This window comes from Bactrocera tryoni, chromosome 3 (genome assembly GCF_016617805.1).
Source record: "Bactrocera tryoni isolate S06 chromosome 3, CSIRO_BtryS06_freeze2, whole genome shotgun sequence".
Classification (NCBI taxonomy): Eukaryota; Metazoa; Arthropoda; class Insecta; order Diptera; family Tephritidae; genus Bactrocera; species Bactrocera tryoni.
Window position 1 is genome coordinate 29,556,976 of NC_052501.1, and position 23,598 is coordinate 29,580,573.

General features: G+C 35.3%; 3 protein-coding genes across 6 annotated transcripts; 1 reads left to right on the top strand and 2 right to left on the bottom strand.

Annotated features, from left to right (window-relative positions):
- Nucleotides 1-13,098: 13,098 nt before the first annotated feature.
- LOC120772306 lies at nucleotides 13,099-13,827 on the bottom strand. Its single transcript, XM_040100819.1, has 2 exons — nucleotides 13,415-13,827; nucleotides 13,099-13,331 (listed from the first exon to the last, which is right to left on the bottom strand). The coding sequence occupies exons 1-2, from the start codon at nucleotides 13,720-13,722 to the stop codon at nucleotides 13,154-13,156; spliced, it is 486 nt and encodes a 161-aa protein (XP_039956753.1). The 5' UTR covers nucleotides 13,723-13,827; the 3' UTR covers nucleotides 13,099-13,153.
- Nucleotides 13,828-18,410: 4,583 nt separating this feature from the next.
- LOC120771053 lies at nucleotides 18,411-23,198 on the top strand. 4 transcript variants are annotated; one of them, XM_040098856.1, is made up of 4 exons: nucleotides 18,411-18,687; nucleotides 18,769-19,436; nucleotides 19,539-20,394; nucleotides 22,738-23,198. In XM_040098856.1, exons 2-4 carry the CDS (start codon nucleotides 19,293-19,295, stop codon nucleotides 22,986-22,988), a joined length of 1,251 nt encoding a protein of 416 aa, XP_039954790.1. In that variant the 5' UTR covers nucleotides 18,411-18,687; nucleotides 18,769-19,292; the 3' UTR covers nucleotides 22,989-23,198. The 4 variants fall into 4 exon arrangements, with proteins under 4 accessions (XP_039954790.1, XP_039954791.1, XP_039954792.1 ...); XM_040098857.1 differs by having other exon boundaries at nucleotides 18,411-18,600; nucleotides 18,707-19,436; XM_040098858.1 differs by having other exon boundaries at nucleotides 18,411-18,600.
- LOC120771055 (protein lifeguard 1) lies at nucleotides 20,313-22,713 on the bottom strand. Its single transcript, XM_040098860.1, has 4 exons — nucleotides 21,725-22,713; nucleotides 21,506-21,672; nucleotides 21,214-21,447; nucleotides 20,313-21,143 (listed from the first exon to the last, which is right to left on the bottom strand). The coding sequence occupies exons 1-4, from the start codon at nucleotides 21,840-21,842 to the stop codon at nucleotides 20,730-20,732; spliced, it is 933 nt and encodes a 310-aa protein (XP_039954794.1). The 5' UTR covers nucleotides 21,843-22,713; the 3' UTR covers nucleotides 20,313-20,729.
- Nucleotides 23,199-23,598: the final 400 nt, after the last annotated feature.

Sequence of the window (23,598 nt, forward strand, 5' to 3'; positions counted from 1 at the left end):
AAATGATATAAGCATTTGTCTTTTTTCTAGTTTTGACTCAGAGAAATAGCATTCCACAATGTAACGGGTGATATCAAAATTGCAACTGACAGGCAGACTAACAGGTAGGCGCCCATCCAATTTATTTTCAATGATATCCAAGGGGTATTGATAGTTGGCTAAAAAAAGCTGAATTTTTTCAAAGCTGCTCAAAAATCAAGGCGAAGCTTACTGTCTTTTTTTTTGATATTTCTGGTTTGGTACATTATGAATTTGTTCCGGAGAGACAGACGATCCTTAAGGAGATCTAAGTTTACGTGAGAACATCCGTTGAAATTGTGAAAGAACAATTCAGGGGTTTTACACGATGTTAATGCACCATCGCATCGAGTCACGATTGTGACCGAATATAAAGCCAAAAATGTAATGAATACGATCTATCAACCAACGTATTCACCAGATTTGGCTCCGTGTGATTTCTTTTGTTCACCAAGCTGAAATTGCCGCTCCGTGGAGCCCGTTTTCAGTCGTTCGAAGAGAAAACAAAATTCGCTGAAGGCCATCCCAAAAAGTGCTTATAACATTCATAAGACATGTTGAAGTTGAGTTTCGAACGAAACATTTCTTTTAAAATCAATCCGAACAATAAAACATAAATAAATACATATATACTTAGGCATACGCGATCCGTTCACTATAATATGTCTGTAAAGCCACCATGATGTGTCTGTCGATTCTAATAACTTTGGTGACTAAAGAGAGAAAGAAAGAGATGACGTCCACGCAGAAACATTAAACAGGTATATCAGTGTCTTAAGGGGTTACATGGGTGTCCTCGGGTAAGAAGCATAATTTTTTTAAATTTTTTTTCCATATAAAAAATTAAATATTTTGTTCGAATTCTTTATTGTTACAAGCAAAAACTATTAACAAAGAAATTCTGAAATTTTTGGAAAAAAATATTTTAATCTAGGCCATTGCGACGCCATTTCCGATATCGCCTTGGAAAAAAGATGCATCCGTCCAAGTATTTAAGAATTGTATCTCCAAAGCCTGTGTGAAATTTCATAAAGATCGGTTGAGTAGTTCTGAAGGAATTTTGCCAACCGACTTCAAAAATCCAGTTTCGAGAAAAACGCGTTTAAAGACGAAGCAATTAACCTAGATAGCCTCGAGTGCACAAGTTCTCAAGGCTATATTTCCAAAACTATTACTCGGATCTATTTAGGACAATATTCTAGAGGTATTGCAGAATTTAATAAGACAATAAAAAAATTCGATTTTTGAAACCCGTAAACTCATGTAACCCTTTAACAGGCTATGTGTCTAAATATGATCCGATGTTCGAAAAAATTACTTGAAAGCAAAAACTTTTATCACAAACAAATTTAGATTAGCAGAAGTCTCCAAAACTCGTTACTCTCTTCCACTGTCGTACGTTATAATCATTAAGGGTTATTAAAGCAAAAAAAAACAAAGTTTTAGTACAAGATATGGAAGAAAGTTAAGTACTACTCTTTAAATTGTTAGTTCTAAATGCTGATTCCATTATGCCAATAGAGGCTTCCCTACAATACAAGTAAGTGATTCTTTTAACATAAAAAACCCCATCAAGCTTTGGAAGGAAAGCCAGTTAAGAATTATTAAAACCCTCCAATGATAGGATAAAGCATAACTTTCAGGGGAAGCTTCGCCAAACTCAGAAAAAAATAAAGTTGAAATATTATTTGTTATTAATATATTAATACTGTTATTTTCATATGAACATTTTGGTGAGAAAACAACTATCAATCTTTATAAATGCCCAAATTTTTCCATAAATAGCCTGAGTTGCGTAAAACGAAATGCCGGAAATGGACGCCAGTAAACTCATGCCCGCATATACTCGATACGATAGTTAATGCGTATAAAATATAAACATACATATAAATAAAATTCCACCGTCGCCACTGTCAAAACAATCACCCGAAGCTGAGAGATTTGCAATCAAATTACCGGATAATGATGAACCAAGCAAGAAATTTTTACGAAATTATATCTATTAATTATGGGTATTAGTGTTAATAAAAATATTAAGCCAGCATATTAATGTACTGTCATAATTCTAATAATCGCTTTTGATGTACATAATGATATTCTATTCTAATCGTCTATTCCTCGAGAATTCAAATAGAATTATATATGGTAAATAGTTATAGATAGTGAAACGAATAAGCTCATCTTTTCAAAAAACACCGACAACGGTGATACGATTTGCATACTTATACCCCGCATACCATAGGATTGGGACCAGCTTTTACCCAATACTGGAAAAGTCTGAAGACAGTGTAGGTTTGACGTTTATAAGTTATTATTGGAAATAGCCAGCCGCCAGCCTAATGACCACCCCCTAAAAAAGTCAAACTGAAAAATAATCTAGCATTATATTTCTGTATTCCAGAAACGAGCATAGCCATGCCCACAATTAGTTCAAATAGCTATGTATCTGTATAATAATTGTCTCAAGATTTTCGAATGTATGTTATATCTCAAACGATAAGTTAGATTTTTGAAGAAAGAGTGTGTCTATTCTTTCATTTCATAATTCGGTTGCTGCACGTGCTTTGTGGCACAGAGCCCCGTCTTGTTGGAACCAAATGTTGTCAAGATCAGCTTCTTCCAATTGCGGTCATAGAAAGTTGATTATAATGGATCTATAACGCTCTCCTTTGATAGTAACTGTGTCACCAGCTGACTGATGATTTCACCTGAACAAAAACCATAACAAACTGTCAATTTAGGTGAATGTAATTGTGGAGGATGGAGTCATGTGTAGAAGTTCACGCAAGTGAGAAAAGTTCTCTGATCGCCATTCAGTTGGGAGTGGCCTGAACCGATTCTTTTACATATGACTCAAGCAGATCATGACTTCCGGTCTTTGACCAAGTATCCTCTGGATAGCCTAAAAATATCCGTTCGAAGGCAAGCTAAAGTGAGAAGGCGCTGGGTTTAGGACCCGCCACGTAAAAAATCATACCAATGAAAAGGAACAACAACATATCCGAATGGCGCGCTGTTGTTAACTCGGCTATAATCGCGTAAGCGGGGTCTACGCCAGTAAAGAAGAAGAAGAATTGTTATGCATGGATTTTGATTGCACCAGAATCGATAGTTTTGACAATTTACCACACCACTCAAATGAAAGTGAACCCCTCCGGAGAAGACTATTTTGTTAGATTGTTAGATATTGGAGAACGATTATTTTGATAATAAAAAAAATTGAATAATTTGTAATGTTGTTCTTGCGTATATCTTTCCATGATGAAATTGTAAACATTCCTGAATAGAATAAAAAAATTACATATGCATTTGTTAGCAGTTCCGAAACTCTCGAAACTCGTTACTTCATTCAAAGTAAGCGAACATTTTTAAATATTTTATCTTCAATTAAATATATTTATAAAAATCAAAGAAAGCATGTAAACAGATTTCCTTTCCCATTAAAGTTTACACTGGGTCTGGATTCTACTATTCATTTATTCAATTAACAACTAACAAAAGATACGCAAGATTATTCTTCTTCTTTATTAATTCGCTGAACTTTGTCAATGTCGTCGTATATCTTGTACAGCTCCTCGTTCCATTGAATGCGGTATTCGCCGTTGTCAATGCGCAAGCACCACCGCAGCAGCACCTTTTTCTCGAAAACTCGTAACGCCGACTCATCAGATATTGTGACCGTCCATGCCTCTGCACCATATTGCAGGACGAGAATGATAAGTGACTTGTAAAATTCGGTATTTGAGGTAAAAAGAGGACTTTTCTTCTTATTGCCTACTCAGTCCGAAGTAGCAACTGTTGGCAAGAGTTATTCTGCTTTGGATTTCGAGGCTGACGTTGTTCTTGGTGTTAATGTTGGTTCCAAAATAGAGAAAATTATCCACCACTTCGAAGTTATGACTGTCAACAGTGACGTGGGAGCCAAGTAGCGAGTGCGACGATTGTTTATTTGATGACAGGAGATATTTCCTCTTGCCCTTGTTCACTAGCAGTCCCTCAATGATATCAAAATCATCGCTGTACGCCAGCAGCTGTACACTCTTATAGAAGATTGTGCCCTCTCTATTCAGACCTGCAGCTTGAATTATTTTCTCCAGGAATAGATTAAAGAAGTCGCACGATGGGCAGTCGCCTTGTCTGAAACCTCGGCTCCGAGTGGTCTTTCCCGGCCCTGACGTAGCTTTTAGAATTGCTCCACGTCAGTTTGCATAGCCGTATTAGTATTGCGGGATAATAGCGGCAAAAAGGCAGATCCTTTTCGTGCTGTTAAAAGCAGCTTTGAAAACGACAACAAAGTTTATTATATACTATATGGTATATGTTCATTCTACCAGACGTTCCAAGGCAGTTAAGACATTTTGGAATCTCTAAACCAAGAATCTAGCAATGCAGTAACCGGCAATTACATATATTTTTGTGAACAATTGGTTAAATTATTTTGTTCTGTAGATTTTTTAGGAAATTGAATGCTCTTCGTAAACCTAACCGTTTAAAAGATATTAACGGTTAAAGTTTGATTATTTTAATGAACACAATTTGTTTCCTATGAATTTTATAACTTAACGAAAAAAAAGGAAGGTGTGTCAAAAGTATGATAGCACTCTAGAGTACGGTATATGGACCGTTTATCGATATACTAATTATTCCTTCCCACGTTTGTTTTCGTTTGATTTTGATTGATTTAAATTCGTTTTGCTTTGATTTCGCACACTTTATTAAGTGAGATTATCCTCATCAATCGTGCAACTTCATGTTTACAGTTTAAGACATTTCAGGTTTTAAAAACTTGCGAATCCACCATAACCGTTTACATTCGTATAAAGGGGTTATCAATTAGTGCGAATAGATACTGTTGGCATCTAACTGAAAGCTATTTTATTGAAATTACTGAGGGGAAAATAAAACGTTTAATTTTGTGGAGGTTAGAAGTTATTATTTAAAGGTGAATTTCTTATAGCTGATATTGATAACATTGACCTCAACAACCGCGTCGTTAGTTATGCTTTCTCCAGCCTAGATAAGGAAACGAAGCAAATGGGTCTGGTAGTGAACGAGGGCAGGACGAAATATCACCGCCTACCGTCTATCTTGAACCAGCCAACAACAACGTTAGACTCGAAATCCCTCGCAGAATAACTCTTGCCAACAGATGCCACTTCTGACTGAGTAGGCAACTGAGAAGTAAAGTCCTCTCTCAACGAAAAAAACACCAAGATACAAGTCACTCATAATCTCCGTCCTACTATATTGTGCAGAGGCATGGACGATGACAACATCTGATGAGTCGGCGTTACGAGTTTTCGAGAGAAAGGTTTTGCGAAAGATTTATAGTCCTTTGCGCATTGGCAACAGCGAATAACGCAGTCGATGGAACGATGAGTTGTACGAGATATACGACGACAATGACGACATCGAATTAAGAGACAGCAGCTCCGCTGGCTAAATAATGTCGTCCGAATGGCCAAAAAAACTCCAACTTTCAAATTTTTCGACGCAGAACCCGCCGGGGGAAGCATAGGAAGAGGATGATCTCCACTTCGTTGGAAATACAAGGTGAGGAAGGACCTGGCTACACTTGGATTCTCTAATTAGCGCCAAACACGAAAAGAAATAACGAGTGGCGCACTCGGTTATAACCACGTAAGCGGTGTTTACGCCAATAAAGAAGAAGAAAAAACCGAAAATTATACTGAAAAATGTCTAATATGTAAAAAAATGTTAACTTTTGCTCGTAGCAACGTCCAACCTCTTCTTTAAGCCATCTCTGTGCGGAAGAAGGCGAAGTGGAATCATCTAGGCTTTTACTCCTCTACTTCACAGCCTTTGCCAGGTTGAGTTTGAAATATCTACCTCGGTAGATAGGTTTTAGTCACCTTAACAAATAATAGGTTGTCAAAAAAGTCTTGCGGTATTTTTATTGAATTTTTTTTTTTATTGAAATTGAAATGAATTTTTGATGACTCATGCCCAGCTCTTGACCGATGCTACGGCTGCAACTATGCCGGTCTCTTTCGACCAATTCCGCGATTTTGTCGCAATTTTCGACGACAGGCCTTCCGGAACGTGGCGCATCTTCGACCACCTCTACACCAGAACGAAAACGTTGAAACCATCGTCGTGCGGTGGAAATGGAAACTGTATCGGGTCCATAAACTGCACAAATTTTATTGGCAGCTTGAGATGCATTTTTGCCTTTATCGTAGTAGTAGGTACTGTAAAATATGCCGTATTTTCTCTTTATTTTGCTCCATGTTTGCGACGCTTTAACTCACGAACGACTTAAAAGAAACGACAATCAATCAAACACGAGTTAGCGCGTGAAATGAGCTTTCCAAAAAGGTATAGCATGACCCGATGCAACGAATAAAACTAGAACTACGCGCTTTCAGCGCCAACTAGCGAAAATACCGCAAGACTTTTTTGACAACCTAATATGTGGTAAGCTCAAGCCGCTTGCTCAATCTAGCAACCATTTTTTTGAGTTTTAAGTATCACAAAGAACCAACGTCCACAGCTGTCCAAGAGAACACCAGTGTTACCTTTCGCGTAAACCTAACCTAGCTTATTATAATCCGTCCCTATTGAGAACCCCTTTATATGCATAGTTAACACTGTAAAAATATATTTAAGTACATATAAATAAAATAGAGCCGATAAAACTATTTTCGTATTTATGATATAAATACATTTTACGGATTTACATACATGCACAGCAAATACATATTGATGTATTATTGTTATTATTAATTGTTTTTAGTTATAAAAAATGCGCCTACCGCGTTCTTGACGCGTTTAAGCACTAGTTTAAAAGCATATTGTTTCATCCTCGTTGCCGCCAGCTATGCGACCAACGAAATTAATGTAATTCTAATCAACCGGTTGCTGTACTGGTCACTAACAACATAATTAAATAAATACCAATCGATCTGAATGTTTTGTTTTCAATTTTTGTAATTTATTTGTTATTCTTTTCTTTATGTGTTGTTTTTGTGTTTTTATTGTATTTGTATTTTGAATAGCACGTTGAACATCGACAGCCAATATTGATAGGCAAACATAAATTGAATATGAAATAAAGCAACAACAATCACAATACACAGAATTATTAGTCATTTTGGCAGTGGGTTGCACCCGCATCCACCAGCTACCAACCACCAACCAACAGTCACCGAACATGGACCACGGACCACAGAGCACTGTAACTAATCAAATTGTGTAGAGAATTTAGTTTGTCTAGGCTTTTGTTGTTAAGTTACAACCATTTGTACTTGTTGCATGTTTGATATCGACTTCTGTGACAAGTAACAAATAACGGCTGTAATTTGAAATCACAAATTAAAAGCTCAAACAAACACAAACACACATATATTTATGTATATGTACATATATACAAGTACGTTGAATGGCGCTCGCATGAGAATCTTCCACCACAACTTTGGCTGGAGTTGTCAGATTTTGCATTAGAAATAATTTTTAACTTTTTAAATGACAAAAGTAAACCTTGATGAAAATGCCATTAGCCTCGTAGTTGGAAGTGACGATACTGACGTCAAAGCACCGGTGTATATATACACAAGCCCATACACATTCATATGTACGTAAATAGTCGTGTGTGTGCGTTGCTGGCGTTGGTGCCAAAGATGAAGGTGTCCGCGTTTAAAACACGACTCACATAGTTTCGTTTGGCAGATCAGATTGACCACGCCGTAGCCTTTGACCTCGTTTAAGAATTGTTAACGCCAGTGTTATCATAGCGAAACGAGATGTAAAATTTTCCAGGGTACTCAAACATGCAAGTATGCATATGTATGTATGTACATGCATATACATATGTATAATATTAGTATAGTATGTGCATTTTTGCAACAACTACATATATATGCATGAGTAACGTACATAGATAAATATTTTAATATTTACATATATACATGCATACAAATGTAAATAGCAAGCGCCGTAGGTGGCTGCATGACTGCAAGCTCAATTAGTTGTGAGTTTGGCTGACGGCCGATCGAATTCTAAATTTAACAAAACAAGTAAGGAAATTCTAAATTCGAGCGCAATACTGTGAGCAAAAAATAGTAAGACTTCGATGATAATTGTTTGTCGTGAGCAGGTTTTTTTTTGGTACAAATTATTCAAAGAGGGTGGAGAACGCTTTAACTACGAACCATGTCCAGGACGGCCATCAACATCTACTGATATTCAACATGTCAATAAAATAAAGGAATTGGCTTGAGAATCGACGACTAACAGTCAAAGATCATACTGGCATCATTGGAATGTCGGAAGGATCAATGAAAACCATTTTGAAAGGTCATTTGGCCCTAAGAAAGGTGTCGGGATAACGTCTGTGAAACAATGCTTTCCGTTTACCAGTATGTCATGAAACGTATTATTACTGGCGATGAGTCCTGGATCCATGCTTATGAACCTAACACAGATGATAAATCGGCAGAATATCGTGGCAAAGGTGAACCAAAGCCGAAAAAACCATCTGAAAGCAGGTCAAACATCAAGGTTATATTGACAGTGTTCTTCGATTATCGAGGTGTGGGGCACTCCGAACTCCTTCCGATAGGCCAAACTGTTATGGGCCGAAAACTCTTAGTTTTTGCACAACAATAATGCACCGTCACATGCTTCATTGATTCTTCATAAAATTTTCGCCAAATTTTCAACCAATATCGAGCCGCAACCACCGCATGCGCCTGATTTAGCTCCGTGTGACTTCTGGCTATTCAGCAAACTTAAGCGACATCTCCTGTGTGAGTCAGTTGAACCCAGTAAACATGAATTGCTACGCGGATTGAAGGCTATTCCGAAAAATTACTTTAACAACTATTTCGAGGATTGGAAAAAACGATGGGCGTAAGTGTATTGGGGCCAAGCAGGATTATTTTGATGGGGGCGACATAGATTTTGAAGAATGAATTAAGAATTTTAAAATTATGAACAAAGTCTTACTATTTTTTGCTCATAGTAGTAACTCCAAAACTTTTCATATGAGTCATTATAAAAAAATACGAGTTCAATACTTTGTCATAAAGAACACAAAAAAATATTTGAATGTAAATGATGGATGGCATGACGCATATCTGTAAATGAACAGCATGACGAGTTGAGCCGATTTGATTATGTCCGTCTGTACATACTCGAACTAGTCCCAAGAAGCTGCTTATTTGTCGAAACCACCGATATTGGATCACTATACCTCATAGATGGCAGCAGAGGTTAAACTTACCGATCAAAATGAAAATCTTTTGATACTCTCTTGTGCTATAAAAATGCAACTGTGAAGGGTATTACAGCTTCCGTGCAGCTGAATTTAGCATTTTTTCTTGTTTTTATTTACAAATACCATAATTAAAAAGTTGAAAACGCCACTGAACGGATGATTTTTTAGACAACAGATCCATACCAGTAAAATTGACAATATCTTTGATTTTATTCTAAAGTCCGCTGCAGATAAATTGTAAAAGTGCATGTATGTATATACTATATGTAGTTGCATGTGCAAGGGTTTGGAATACAAGGGGTAATGTACAGCAGTTGTTTGTTAAGAGAAAGAAATCTTCTTAAAAACATAAAATTATATCACGAGAAATGATATATCGACCCAATAAATGTCAAAACTTATTCGAGATGATCTCCTCATGAAAGGCTTTCGTCGGGCCACTTTTAATCTTCCGACATTGCTTGCGGCAAATTAGGCTCAACACATGCAAACGGTTTCTTCAGTGGCACGCGGTCAACGACGATGAGGCCATGAAAGTATGTTTTTTACAAAGGAAAACATTTTCACTGTCGAAGAAGTTGTTAATAAGCAAAACAACAAAAATTACGCAAATACTTCCAAAGACTGCAAAAGCTGGTATTCCAAGGTTTCACTGTGGTTACCATCCAGCCATTTGGTGGAGCGTAAAGGCTAAAGATTTATGGTCCTTTGCGCATTGGCCACGGCGAATATCGCATCCGATGGAACGATGAGCTGTACGAAATATATGACGACATTGACATAGTTCAGCGAATTAAAAGACAGCAGCTACGCTGGCTAGATCATGTTGTCCGGATGGATGAAAACATTCCAGCTCTGAAAGTATTCGACGCAGTACCCGCCGGGGAAGCAGAGGAAGAGGAAGACCTCCACTCCGTTGGAAGGACCAAGTGGAGAAGGACCTGGCTTCGCTTGGAATATCCAATTGGCGCCACGCAGCGAAAAGAAGAAACGATTGGCGCGCTGTTGTTAACTCGGCTATAATCGCGTAAGCGGTGTCTACGCCAATTAAGAAGAAGAAGAAGAAAGGCTGTGAAAGGCGTTACACCTCTTCTCTTCTGTGAAAAAGGGGTTGAAACTGTGGCAAAAGAATACTAGCAGAATATTTTAAAAAGCGTGGTAAAGCGCTTAATCAACACTCTCTTTGATGGAGAGCATTGGATCTTCCACCCAGATTCCGCTTCAACACATTAGGCAAAAATCACCTAGCAGTAGCTTAAAAGCAATATTTCAAATAGCTGCAGTTGATTGGCAGTCTGGAAGAACAGATTTGAATCTATTGGAACACAGTTTGTGGTCAGTTGTATTATAATTTTTTTTTATAACAGCCTAAACTTGTAATAGAACTTATGGCAGAACTAAGTACACAAAACGTCTTTCTATGTGAAGCAGACGTAGTTTTCAAATATTAGAACCGAGAATCTTAATGCTAGCATATAGCAAGCAATGTTTGAGGAAGAATATATCACTGAGGCAAGAGAAGACGAAGGGTAATTTTAAGACCATTTATGATTTTGTATAAACGTGTGGAGGTTTACGCTAATTTTCGATGACCCGGTCAGTATTTCGGCTATAGTGCGCTGAATTTCGTCTTCGAGCTTCACGAGAGTTGCTGGTTGATTGGCGTAAACGGTTTAACACAACCCCAGATAAAATAATCTATATAATAATGTCCATGTAATATATGAGGCGGTTATAACGTTCGCTATTGATGATATGATTTCGAAAGAAATAAGACCCGTTGATGTCGCCATACCACAATCTGCACCAAACGATCACTTTTATACTCTAGCAACTTTGTTGCTACAGAGAAAAAGCGAGATAGATATAGAGTTACATATATATAAATGATCAGGATGACGAGAAAAGTTGAAATCCGGGTGACTGTCTGTCTGTCCGTCCGTCCATGCAAGCTGTAACTTGAGTAAAAATTGAGATATCTCGATGAAACTTGGTATGTGAGTTCCTTAGTATAAAAAAAAAATTCGAGTTCGTAGATAGGCGTAATCGGACCATTGCCACGCCCAATGTGCAATAACTAAGCATTAATGAAGATATAAAATTGTAATTTAGCACAGGGGATCGCAGTAGCAAGAAGCATCTGTGGGCAAACGACTAAAAGCGCAATAAATCAGTAACTAAACACAAAAAAGAGACATTAAATTTTACACCCGAGATAATATGACAGGGCTTCATGGGAGTCGATGTGAAAATTGATGTGAAATCACATATCCCGGCACCCGGCCAACTGATTCCTACTAAATTTAGAACGTATATGTGCATATAGCACAGTTTTAAATTTCATTTTATTCTTTCACTTTCCTGTACACAAATCAAGAAGCAATTATGTAATATGACGGGATAAAACTTTGCACGAATTATGTCTTTAGTGTATATTTATTACTTTATGACCAAAAGTCATAAAAAAAATCCAAGAAAAACTGTTCAAACCTCTAGGTACCGAATATTCGGATCCCGGTACCTATAGTTGACTTTTGATCGAAAATATCGGTCATTGTGTAATATATATTATTGAAATTCAGGGATAATCCTGATCTGACTACAATATGTCTGTATAACAAAAATGGGTTGACTCGGGCTAATACTTCCCTTAGCCCCCATATACATAATATAAAGGTTTTCGAACGTCCGGGTGACTTTGTACCGCATATATCAGCCAATATGTGAGTTATCTCAACAAAAATGAGAAAGCGTGTTTTAATCATAATAGTGTAACTTTGTGTCTAAAATAGATAAATTTGAGCGTATACTTGACCTAGTCCCCATATTACTAATATCAGGATTTCCGAACATCCGCTTGACTTTACTCCATATGGTTGATGATGGTACATGAGGTATGTACTTTAATGAAACCCAGGGACCATTTTTTTAGTATATGGCATGACAATAGATAAAATCGGGTCGGTACTACCCCAACTCACATATACTTCTTCTTCTTCTTAATTGGCGTAGACACCGCTTACGCGATTATAGCCGAGTTAACAACAGCGCGCCAGTCGTATCTTCTTTTCGCTACGTGGCGCCAATTGGATATTCCAAGCGAAGCCAGGTCCTTCTCCACTTGGTCCTTCCAACGGAGTGGAGGTCTTCCTCTTCCTCTGTTTCCCCCGGCGGGTACTGCGTCGTGCCATGGTCGTCATCAAGGCTGTTTTGTCTTTTTCATTGGTACTGATTTTTACGTGGCGGGTCCCAAACCCAGCGCACAACCCTATGTAGGGGGTACTACGTATATAAATTTTCATTTTTCTAACAAACTTTATACCGAATATGTCCGTCAGTGTATGAAACTACTGTGATCAAATTGAAAGATGAATTTTTAATTTACACTTTGCGTGTTTTATGAATCGGAAAAGCTGGTAGTACTGTTAGTGACATCCGCAACCACCGCATTCACCTCATTTACCTTCGTGTAACTTCTGGCTATTCAGCAAAATCACATGACCATTCCAAGAACACCGTTTTGACTCAATTGAGGATATAAAAGCTGAATCGAAGAAGGCTCTGATGGCCATCACGACGGAGGATTTTTCCAAGTGCTATGATGACTGGAAAATTTGTTGGCATAAATGTATTGCAGCGGGAGGGGGTTACTTTGAAGGAGATGAAATGGACAAAATTCACCTTTCAATTTGATCACAGTAGTATATAATTCCCGTGAATATTGAGATCACCATGATCAGTTAGTTTGTCATATGTGAGATAAAGAAACATCTTAAAGATCAAGAATTTTATTATATATATATATATACATATGTATATATATGTGTATTTATAGGCATGGATACAAAATAATAACAACAATTTTTATTTTCTTGTTTTTCATGTCACCCACTTTTCTTATAAAGGACGCCGACTTTTATCTCTCGTCTTTACTTCTTTGCCTTGTCCATTGTCTATATTTTTAGAAGTGATTTTCTCATACATTCTCGGATCGGGAATAATCGGTACCGGTGACAACTTGTTATCTACACCATAAAAACAACCGTTCAGTACTAAACGTCGTGGGGTAATCGGTCTAAAAATATATATGTATGTACATATGTAAATTTATATATGGATAAGTAGATGAAATAATATGCAATCGTTTGGGTAAATTACATTTTTTGTTGGTCGCTATAAAGCCGAATGCGTATGTAATGTTTTGGTATTTTGGTTAAGAACTTTTGCCAGCGTAAACGCAAATATTCATTTTCCTTCAATGACAAAACCTTTTCGCGATGATCGTTCTTGAAGGACAACAATGGAAGCACTCTGTAATAATCGGTTTCATATTCGGCACTTTGTAGTTTACTGGCTTGATCTAATTTGTCCTGCTCGGTCTCCACTACATCCGATTCGGTTTCGAAAATGGCGCTTAGCGTTTGTGGTAAATCATAATTTGGCTCACACATAGGAAAGTGCACCATTTTTTTCAAAAATATATTTAGATTATAAGGATTGTACGTTGAATTTGTGCAAATTGAATATATTCAGGAGAATTTCAAATGAATTTTTATATTTGAAAGTTATCATTAAAGTCAAGGAACAATGGAATAAAACTTGAATGGTTGCTCAAATATGTTTTCTATGAGCAGTGAAATAACTATGCTTAAGAAATATATAAAAGAAAATTGTAGTGAAGTAAGTTAATAAGGTTTTGATCTCCACAAGCGCTCTGCATGAAGCACTGCCCTTGAAAAGTAGATAGATAATTTTTTCAGATGTTAGATTCAAAGTTGAGGAATGGCCGGTGAGCTGTGGGCTATTCTGCCCTTTTTTGGTGCATTATATTTCATTTAACCCAGTTTAATCAAAAAGGCCATCAGCGCAGTCTTTACAAGCCTAGAAAGAGAAGCGAAAGGGGGCAAGTAACTGCAGGTAACAACGTCACTTTGACAGCTACAAATTTGAAAAAGTTGAAGGATCGTCTCAGTGTGACCAAAAATTTAAAAAGATTATTAATCTTTAAGAAAATTGCTATCGCTTTATGGAGATGGTTTTTTTTTAATTTCACAAAATGGGGTCGTTTTGAACAAAAAATATCGAATTTGCCACTTTTTTCGACAGTTTTTCGTAGAAAAAAAAGGAATATTTCAAAAAAAAAAGCTTCCATGGCGCGATAGCGAATGACGTTAAAAATATTCTCTCTAAATAGAAACTAGATATCTTCAAAACTCTTCCTTTAAGAGTGGTAACCGTTTTGAAAAACACCATTCTGAGAAAAACACGCTTAAAGATTGGAGCTATAAAGATTGGAGTCGCTATATTCCCCACTCGGTTCCCTTTCTAAAAGAAACGCATTAGCGACCGCAATAATTTAAATTTCGATTTCAAAATTTTAGAGAATGTTTATTACTCCGACAATGCAACAAAAAAATCAATTTCTCGAAATTTTCACACTGAAACGATCCCTATTACTTTATTTATCTCAGAACCTCCATAAATAGTCAATTGAGAAGCAAATCCCCTCTCGACGAATAAAAATTACGCTCTAAAAGCGATGGACAATGACGAACAGAGATGAGTAAGCATTTGGAGCATTCGAGAGAACTGTTCACCGCAAGTATTTTGGAGTCTTCCATGTGAGTGATGAATATCGAAGTGGAACCACGCACTGTAAGAGCTTTACGGCGACATGCATATAGTAAAGTGCATAAAAATCCATCATCTTCCATGCGAACGCCACGGTCTAACGAATGTGCTGGTTACATTTGGCGCTGGTTAGGTCATGTTGTTGACATGCAAGTGGGAAATGATACGCAAGCGAAAAGCTGCCCAAAGAGGAAGAAGGAGAAGAATCAAAGAAACTTTGTAAAGCCTCTGGGATAACGATTGGGATATGTTCTCCCGCCGGATACACTTGCCCGAAAGTCTGACTCTTTATCTTGCGATTGCGAGGCAATCAACGAGCGTATGGCCCGGTGTCTTTGGCTTTTGGTCAAAGAAAAGACACAGATCCGTGGAACGGTTACCCAATCTGTGTAGATGGCACCTTTGTCTGTAGTGAAATGTATAAAATCCCACTAGCTGACTTAATTTGTTCGTAAGGAGTTTCTTGTACCATATTGTATCCATTTCCCACAGAAATTGCCTCACATGTCGAAGCCCTCGCATTTTATGCCAGTGGCGTTTTCTCAGCTCCTTTCTGTTTTCAGAAGTTCCTCTCGAAGCAGGTCCGGCCCTTTTCTTTCACTAGAAGATCGGAAAGTTAATTTCCATTAATACCTCCATGCGTAAGGATCTATACTAATAAAATGTTATTTTTGTGGTAACCCTGTTAAGCTTTTTATGCGCTTCAGTACCATTATTGATTTGATTTTAATGGGCGAGATCGAGATTGCCTGAAGTGCAGCTTGACTAGTAATGGTACTGATAATACGTCCCCGTATATTCTCTTGCTAATTTCGTCTCTGCTTCTTATTACTCTTTTTCTTACCTAGTGCTGCCGACTTCTTGACAAAGAACACATTTTCTTCGAAGAAAATTCTGTTGTTTTGAGCAAGAAGCCTTCATTTAGTTCATATTGCTGTTGTTTTATGTTAGCAGCATCAAAATCATACTTTAAAACGTTTTAGGGAGTGCTGCTGAAATCACAATCGCTTTCCGGATACAAATCCAAGCCCATTTCGGTTACAAACGTATACCCGAATGTTATTCTAACAACTATTAAGCTATGAAAAACACTGTGAAAATAGCAAAAAAAAAAGAACACAGAAATGTGAATAATTCACTTACTTATTTGAGCACTTTAAATTGTTAGAGGAGCAGAATTTGCACTTATACATATATTCAGACATTTATAATACATAACGTCATCAACGACTTCATTTAACAGCAAAACATTTTTTCTATTAATGAACTCGGATTTTAACAAAATAAAATAGTTTAGTATTCTCCTTCAAATACTCAAACATAAATATATACATACCATACATAACAAAGTACATATATATAAGCATATTTTTTCTGCACAGCGTTAAACAAACCAAACAATAAAGTTAGCATGTCATCATAACTGATCATTATTAAAGAAAACAGCTCACTCCATACTCAGCTCGAAATCATTAATTAGTTTAATATGTACGTTTTTGCAGAAATTTGTAAAACAAAAAAATAACTAAAATGATTAAAATACCAATTGCGAACTCCTTTTCTGTTAAACACATGCACTCACACATGCATACACATATTTATTTATAGTAATACCACATGCTGAGTCATACAATTCATTATCCACTGCCAGCACTAAATATTCGCTTAAAATATATATATTAACCACACACTTCTAATTCACAGATATATATGTATATTGTACATATATACGAGTGTACTTATGTATTTGAACCGCCAACTCACAGTGTATCAATCAATACAGATAAGCAAATTGATTTGAATGCACAATTCGTCAGATTCGGGGGAAAACCAAAAACATCAGTGAAGCATCCGTTTCACAATGACTATTGTTTTCACTTATTACAAAGTATACTATATCTATGTATATATATAGTACATAATTGTGTATGCCTAAGCAATTTATTTATCTTTATGGTCCAGAACTGGGTTTGATTCCCTCAATTATCTAACTATGAATCCGGATCCACTGTCACGCAAACATATTCATGTGAATATTATCAAGCTGGTGGGGACAATATGTAGCTTGTCAGTCATTTTATACATGTTGGTACAAGGTGTTAATACATAGTTTAATTAGTCTAATTAATTACAATATTAACTTACAATTTTTCTATTCATTCTTTATGCATACCTATGTATGTATGTAAATATCTTTATTAAGATTTATATTATGTATGGATATCAAATATAAGCTACTGCTTTGGTATGTGATCAGTGTTTAACATCTAGGCTCTTCTTAACTTCCCGACCTAAATTATTTTTTTCTATACAAACAAATTATTTATCATTTATTGCTAGTACAATATATGTATGTATATATTTAGCGCTAAGACAGTTGCATTCATTTACTTTCACAATCTCAGTTAAACTGAGTACTAATATTATTATTTATTTTCAACCTTAACTTCTAAAAACCTGAAAAAAACTGGAACTTTAAGTGAGAAAATCCAGCCAATAAAAGAACTATTTATAAAATTTTGAACTAGAAAGTTATATGTTAGCCTAATGTAAATGTTTAAAATTACATTATATTCTTACACTTTACTATTCCACATATAACATCCTAATCGTATTTAATTGCTTCTATTTTCCGAAATACTTGTAAAATGTATATATGTATGTACATACATGCCTTACCTTACCTGCGCCGGCTGTCATGCTCAGTTCCGGCGCATTTCTCCCGGCGGAACTTATGGAAGACATCCGTTGGCTTGGAAGTTGTAATTTGGAGGTGAACACTTGGAAAATCTTTCAAAACAAAACGGGGAAAACGAAGCTTCAGCATAGCAATTACAATTCGTTTCAAGGCATGAAAGTTATACATTGATAATTGCGTTTACAAATAAGCAAATATAAATGGCGACAGTGGTGTTATTTAACACAATACAGCATTGTTATTTACATACACTTTGCGATTAGTATATACACATAAAATAATACGTACGACTTTTATTTTTTAAAACTATATTTTCAATGTCCGGTTAGGCATTAAAACGAGTCGCTTTGAAAATTTGGCTTCGGTGGAAAGCTACCAGATCTGTGTGATATAACAAATGTAACTGTAATTCGTAATGTTAACGTAAACGTAAGCTTTTAATATTTAAAAGTAATTAAGCATTATACTGTTTGTGTACATGTTTTGCCCAATTTAAATAAGGACTAAAACAAGAGCTATTGTTATGAACAAATTAGTATGATAAACAAGTTCACAATTTGTAACATTTAGCTCTTAACTACGACAATAAAGACTTCAAAATTCTAATTAAATATTTCCGCTTAGTTGATATAGGTCTGACTAAATATAATAATACTATATTAATAATAATAATACTAGGGATTGAAAAGATTCAAAAACTTATTTTTAAATTACAAAATTGCATGTCTAGGCCACAATAAGCTTTTTTAATAATAATACATATGGCAACTATATTTTGCATGCCAAGGTTTATTGACGTTTCATAAAAAATGTCATAATTTTAGTTTATAAGCTACCCCGTTGAAATTAAACAATAATAATTGAAAACGAGTAAAAATATCTAATATAGATAAAACATTTTATGACAAGTGAATAAGAGGTATATAATGAGAGTAAATAGTTCTGCTTGTATTTATATTTAGTGTTGCCTCAGTTTCAATTATTCGATGGCTGTAAGAAATCTGCATCTCGCAGTGTAAGATGTCTTATAATTTAGAAGCAATGTTACCTATATTGTTTTTATCTATTTGAATATTTCGTTTAAAGTCTAGAAGTCTCAAGTGTAAGTTTTTCAATTACAGAATTAAGCAATGTGTAAACCAAATTACAGATATATTGTGTTATTTTTAACAATTTGTCACAGCAAAGCATCATATTTTTAACATAAATAAAACAAATACCAATGATTGTTATCAAAACTGGACAACACAAAGATAAAGCAACACTACTCAAAATATAACAATAGCCGGAATACAGTCTGCAACAACGTGCTAATGAACTTTTTTCAAGAAAATAACACCAACTAAAGTGGATACACATTACAAGAATGTTGATGGAAAATATTCTTATAACAAAGATAATAAAAAATATTGATAAACACAATAATTATCTGAAAAATATTGTGCCAAATTTCTTACATAAATAAAATCATATCACTTGTATATCAATTTATGACCAAAGTGATAACAAAAATATCGTGTGACACTGATTTCGACTCACAATTGGCGTTTAAATGAATCATTAATATTGGACAAACATATATAACTATATATACATAAAATTACATAGCAAGTACCTCATTTTTTAACTATCACTGTGGAGAGATCAAAAGAAATCGGACGTAGAAATACGCGAATTTTACGAAAAATAAACCAAAAACTAGCGGCAATGCGAACAAAACACTTTATTTTAATACTCTGCTGTGTTATCATTACGACTATATTTTTCATAATTTTGGGACCGGCTGGTGAACCAAACGATTCCTTAAAAAGCATTGTTTCACATACTCATCAGCAATTAAACAAATTACAAGTAAGTAAAAGAAACTTATAAACATACATGTAACATATGTATCTGTAATTATTTGTATATTAATTTATTAAAACATAACTACATGTAATTTTTTTTATTTAGGAAAATTTGCGTGTTACTGAGCAAAAGAAGCTTGAAATAGATGCCAAATATTTGAATTTGCTAGGATTCACCGATTCGATTTACGCTAAGGAGTCCCAGGCTTACAATCGCTATGAATTTGAAAATGGTTTCAAATCAGATGTAGACATTGAAATATCTCATCTTCCACTGATACAGCAACCTGCACAGAAGCTACAAAAAACCAATGGTTATACAAGTAATATTAACTCACTTCAACATAGCAGCAAGGCACGCTTAGCTACAACACCATACAATGGTACGAAAGCAAATTTTTCCATTGTAACATATGTACAAGATGGACAAGCGCCTTCGGTAATATTATTAGCACAAAATATTGCTTCAAAATTTCCGGAAGAACATTTACTCGTTTATGATATCGGCTTATCAGAGGATGATTCACGCAGTTTAACAACTTATTGTAACATCACTAGGTGTTCAGTCATTAACTATGATTTGTCAGTATTTCCGTCGCACGCCTTTGATCGTCGCATGCACGCTTATCGGCCGATTGTGATAAAAGACGCTTTGACGCGTTCGAAAAGTATTCTTTTTGTCGAAAATTATATACGATTTCGTGGTGGTAACCATGATCTACAAAAATTACGAAATAAAGTCTTAAGTACGGGAGTTTTGGGTTGGAACACTTCGACTGCTGTATCCACACGCACACATCCAAAAATGTTCGAATACTTTCAAACCGATGCGGACGACTTCATTTTTCTACGAATGGTTGACCTCGATATAGTTTTATTCTTGGACACTCCTTTCGTAGAAAAGAATATAATGCTGCCCTGGTTGAAGTGTGCATTGACAGTGGAATGTATAGATCCGATTGGTATGTTTGTTTCCTTTTCTGTTTTTTATTCTTCCATTTTTTCTTTTGTTTTCATTTTTAATTAATATTTATTGTTCAACCAACGTTTACAAGTTACAAGCGCAAATAGATAACTGTCAATACTCCCAACGTATTTCAACGATAAGATAATTTTTATGAATTAATTTAGCATGCACTAACATATTGTATTTATATAATTTATATGGTATAAATATCAAAAGCTTTAATATTTTTTAATGAAAAGTATAGTATTATATAAGGCAAATGCGAATTGTACCCGTACAATATATTAAATATTTTTGTAACATCACATAAAAAAGAAAACGCCAAAATGTTTAACACACTTCGGCAGTACAACAGCCTACAAGAAAACGGTACATTATGATCAAAGGTTTAACCAAGAAAAATTTGATTATTCGCCATAAAAGATTTGGCATGTCGGCGTAAATATTTGTAGCTGCGAATATATACTCATGTGGTTGAAGATTGTAACCATGATGTCCACTCAACATGAGGTGCATATCGTAAACGATATATGCAGCGCGATAGGTTGTTAGTGAGAGTAGAGCGTATGCAATGGCGTTCAATGAAAATGAGGAAAATACAATCTCTATCAAATAGTGGCCAGCCAATGATATTAGCAGAACTAATAAAATGGCATTTATAACTGTAAATTTATAACGAGTTTGTTCCGAATAAGCCACTATGCTTAAAAGTTGTACAATTCCTATCAGATGAGGGAATATTGCCTGCAAAAAGAAAACGTAAATTAATTGAAATGTATATTTTGAATACAGAAGACATATGTATATATCTCACCAATTGTGAATTTAGCCAAGTTGCCAAGACACCGGCCTCTACGGCTAGTAAAAAAGTCACTGTAGCAAACGCAATTACATTCACGGGTGGATAACGACGCATGTCACTAAAAAAATACATTGCAATAAGTAAGCAAAACATGATGCCTCGTACTCCTTGTATAGCAGAATGAGAAATTGGATCAAAGAAGAGTATGAAAATTTCAATCACCGGCAGTTGTAATACATGTTGCAGCTGTCGAAGTAAATTTTATTAAAGTTTGCTCAAACGAAAATTGACATGCTCAACTTACTACGAGGGTGATGAACACCTTACGTGCAAAAGTGCGTCGCAGGATTGGATCAGGTATTTCGAACTGCTGCACACTGGCATCAATCGCATATATTGGCATAGTTTGCTGCGGACCGCCATCTGCTCTAGGTTCAATATAGACATTGCCACCCACATCCATACCATTACCTATAAATTTATTGTTTTTAGAGCGAACACTGTGTGTTGAAATGATAATTACCTCCTTCCTGCACCTGCATCTTGCCCAATTCCGGCACTGTATTATCAAACATAACGTTCGGCACCATTGTGTTTGCATTTTGTGCATTTACACCTGAATTATCACCATATTCATACATAATTATTTGGTTTTTAGTGTAAACTTTTTTAACAAATAACTTAAATTTTGTGTAGTGACGTCACTTTTTATTTCAAACTGCTGTGGCCGATGTCCGCTTTCCAACTATTTGTTTAGGAATAAATATGCTCACAAAGTAGAAATCTGTACAGATTGATTTCAGACTTTTTGGCGACAAATTCGAATCATGCGCGTACGTTAATGCGCTGTCCTGTGATACACTCATCTCAACTCAACTTATATGCTCTACTGAATTCTTAAAAATGCTTATTTCTGGCCCTTACCGCGCTTTTAATTCACTTATCTACGTACATACCGACATATACATTGTTGTAGGTTGTGAATATGAGTCTAATTGAATTGTTTTAAAAGCAGCATCACAATAGGAGCAGAAGATGGTGTAAAATCCTTTTTTTTTTTTTTGAAAATTGCGATAAAAATACAAATGCTGGTGTCCATCCTTGACGGTGTTCAAAAAATACTGAGTCTAGCAAGCAGAAAACTGTTTGAAAAGTCATTTCAGTGCGAAATCTTATCTTTGCAAAGTCATATAGTCCCGATTACACTTATAAATATACAAATATACCGCGCGAGACATATTAGTGAAATCATTTATTGGAAAAATAATGGATTTCTTTTTACTATACCGTATATGTATGCTTGTATGTATATGGTCATTTTTTCGTTTTATTCATTTATGGTATGTCTCTAGATAATAAGTAAATTAAGCGCCTATAGTTTTAAATGTGCAGGGATGGCAAGCTTCCAAAGAAACATAATTTCTTAATCTCCTTATCGTATTATAAAAATTTTGAATAATGAAACTTTCAATATCAACTCGAAAAATTTCAAAAGATTATGTTGTCTTCAATATATTATTATGTGTCTACTTTTAGGTGCGCAATGGAATGGCTGCAAATATAATAAGAAACCGCTTTATCGATACTCTGGATGTCACGCCTATGACGTTTCAGCTTTCAACATAGTCCTCGGCTTAACATGGCATTTAGATGTCTCACAATACTCAATGCCCAGCGAGGGAAATAATATTTTTTACAAAGAAACTTTAGAAAAAGCTACTAGAATACTAGAAAATAGACGACTTAACAACAGTGATACGTCGGAGCATCCCGTAACGGAAGATTAGTTCTAAAAAATGTTAGAATTTACTAGACATTGTTGTTTGTTTTATTTTTTTAAGTGCTAAACCAAAATTTTAGCTTATCTGTTTAAATATTTAATTACGTAAAATGTAAGTTTAGTGTATAAATTTCTATGCTTAAGAAATAAATTTCTTTCAAATTGTAGCAAAACCAAATACTTATATAATATTATGTCACGAGCCATACGAGTAAAAATAAATAATATTGAATAAGCGCTTGAAACATTTATTTATGTTAATATTTGGAAGATTGTTTACACTTGTTTGAAACAGCTGTATGGTTCATATTACCGTTTTTTAACCCCTGTATGTCTCTGAATACCTTTTTAATATTTGTAAACAAAGAAATGACACTTGTTAGCGATTCCCCTAATGATGTCGTTGAAGCTTTGTGGTGATTTCAATTAACTTTTTTGTTAAATTATATTTACATTTAACATTTTTCTATAAATATGCTAAAATTATTAAGCATTACTTGATACTAAGGCCAGACAATTTTCAAACCGAGCTTTAAATATACCTCTAAATAACTTATGTCTGAAAATATGTTGGGCTCTGTTCAAAAAACTAATTCAAAATTTTATTTCCATTGAAG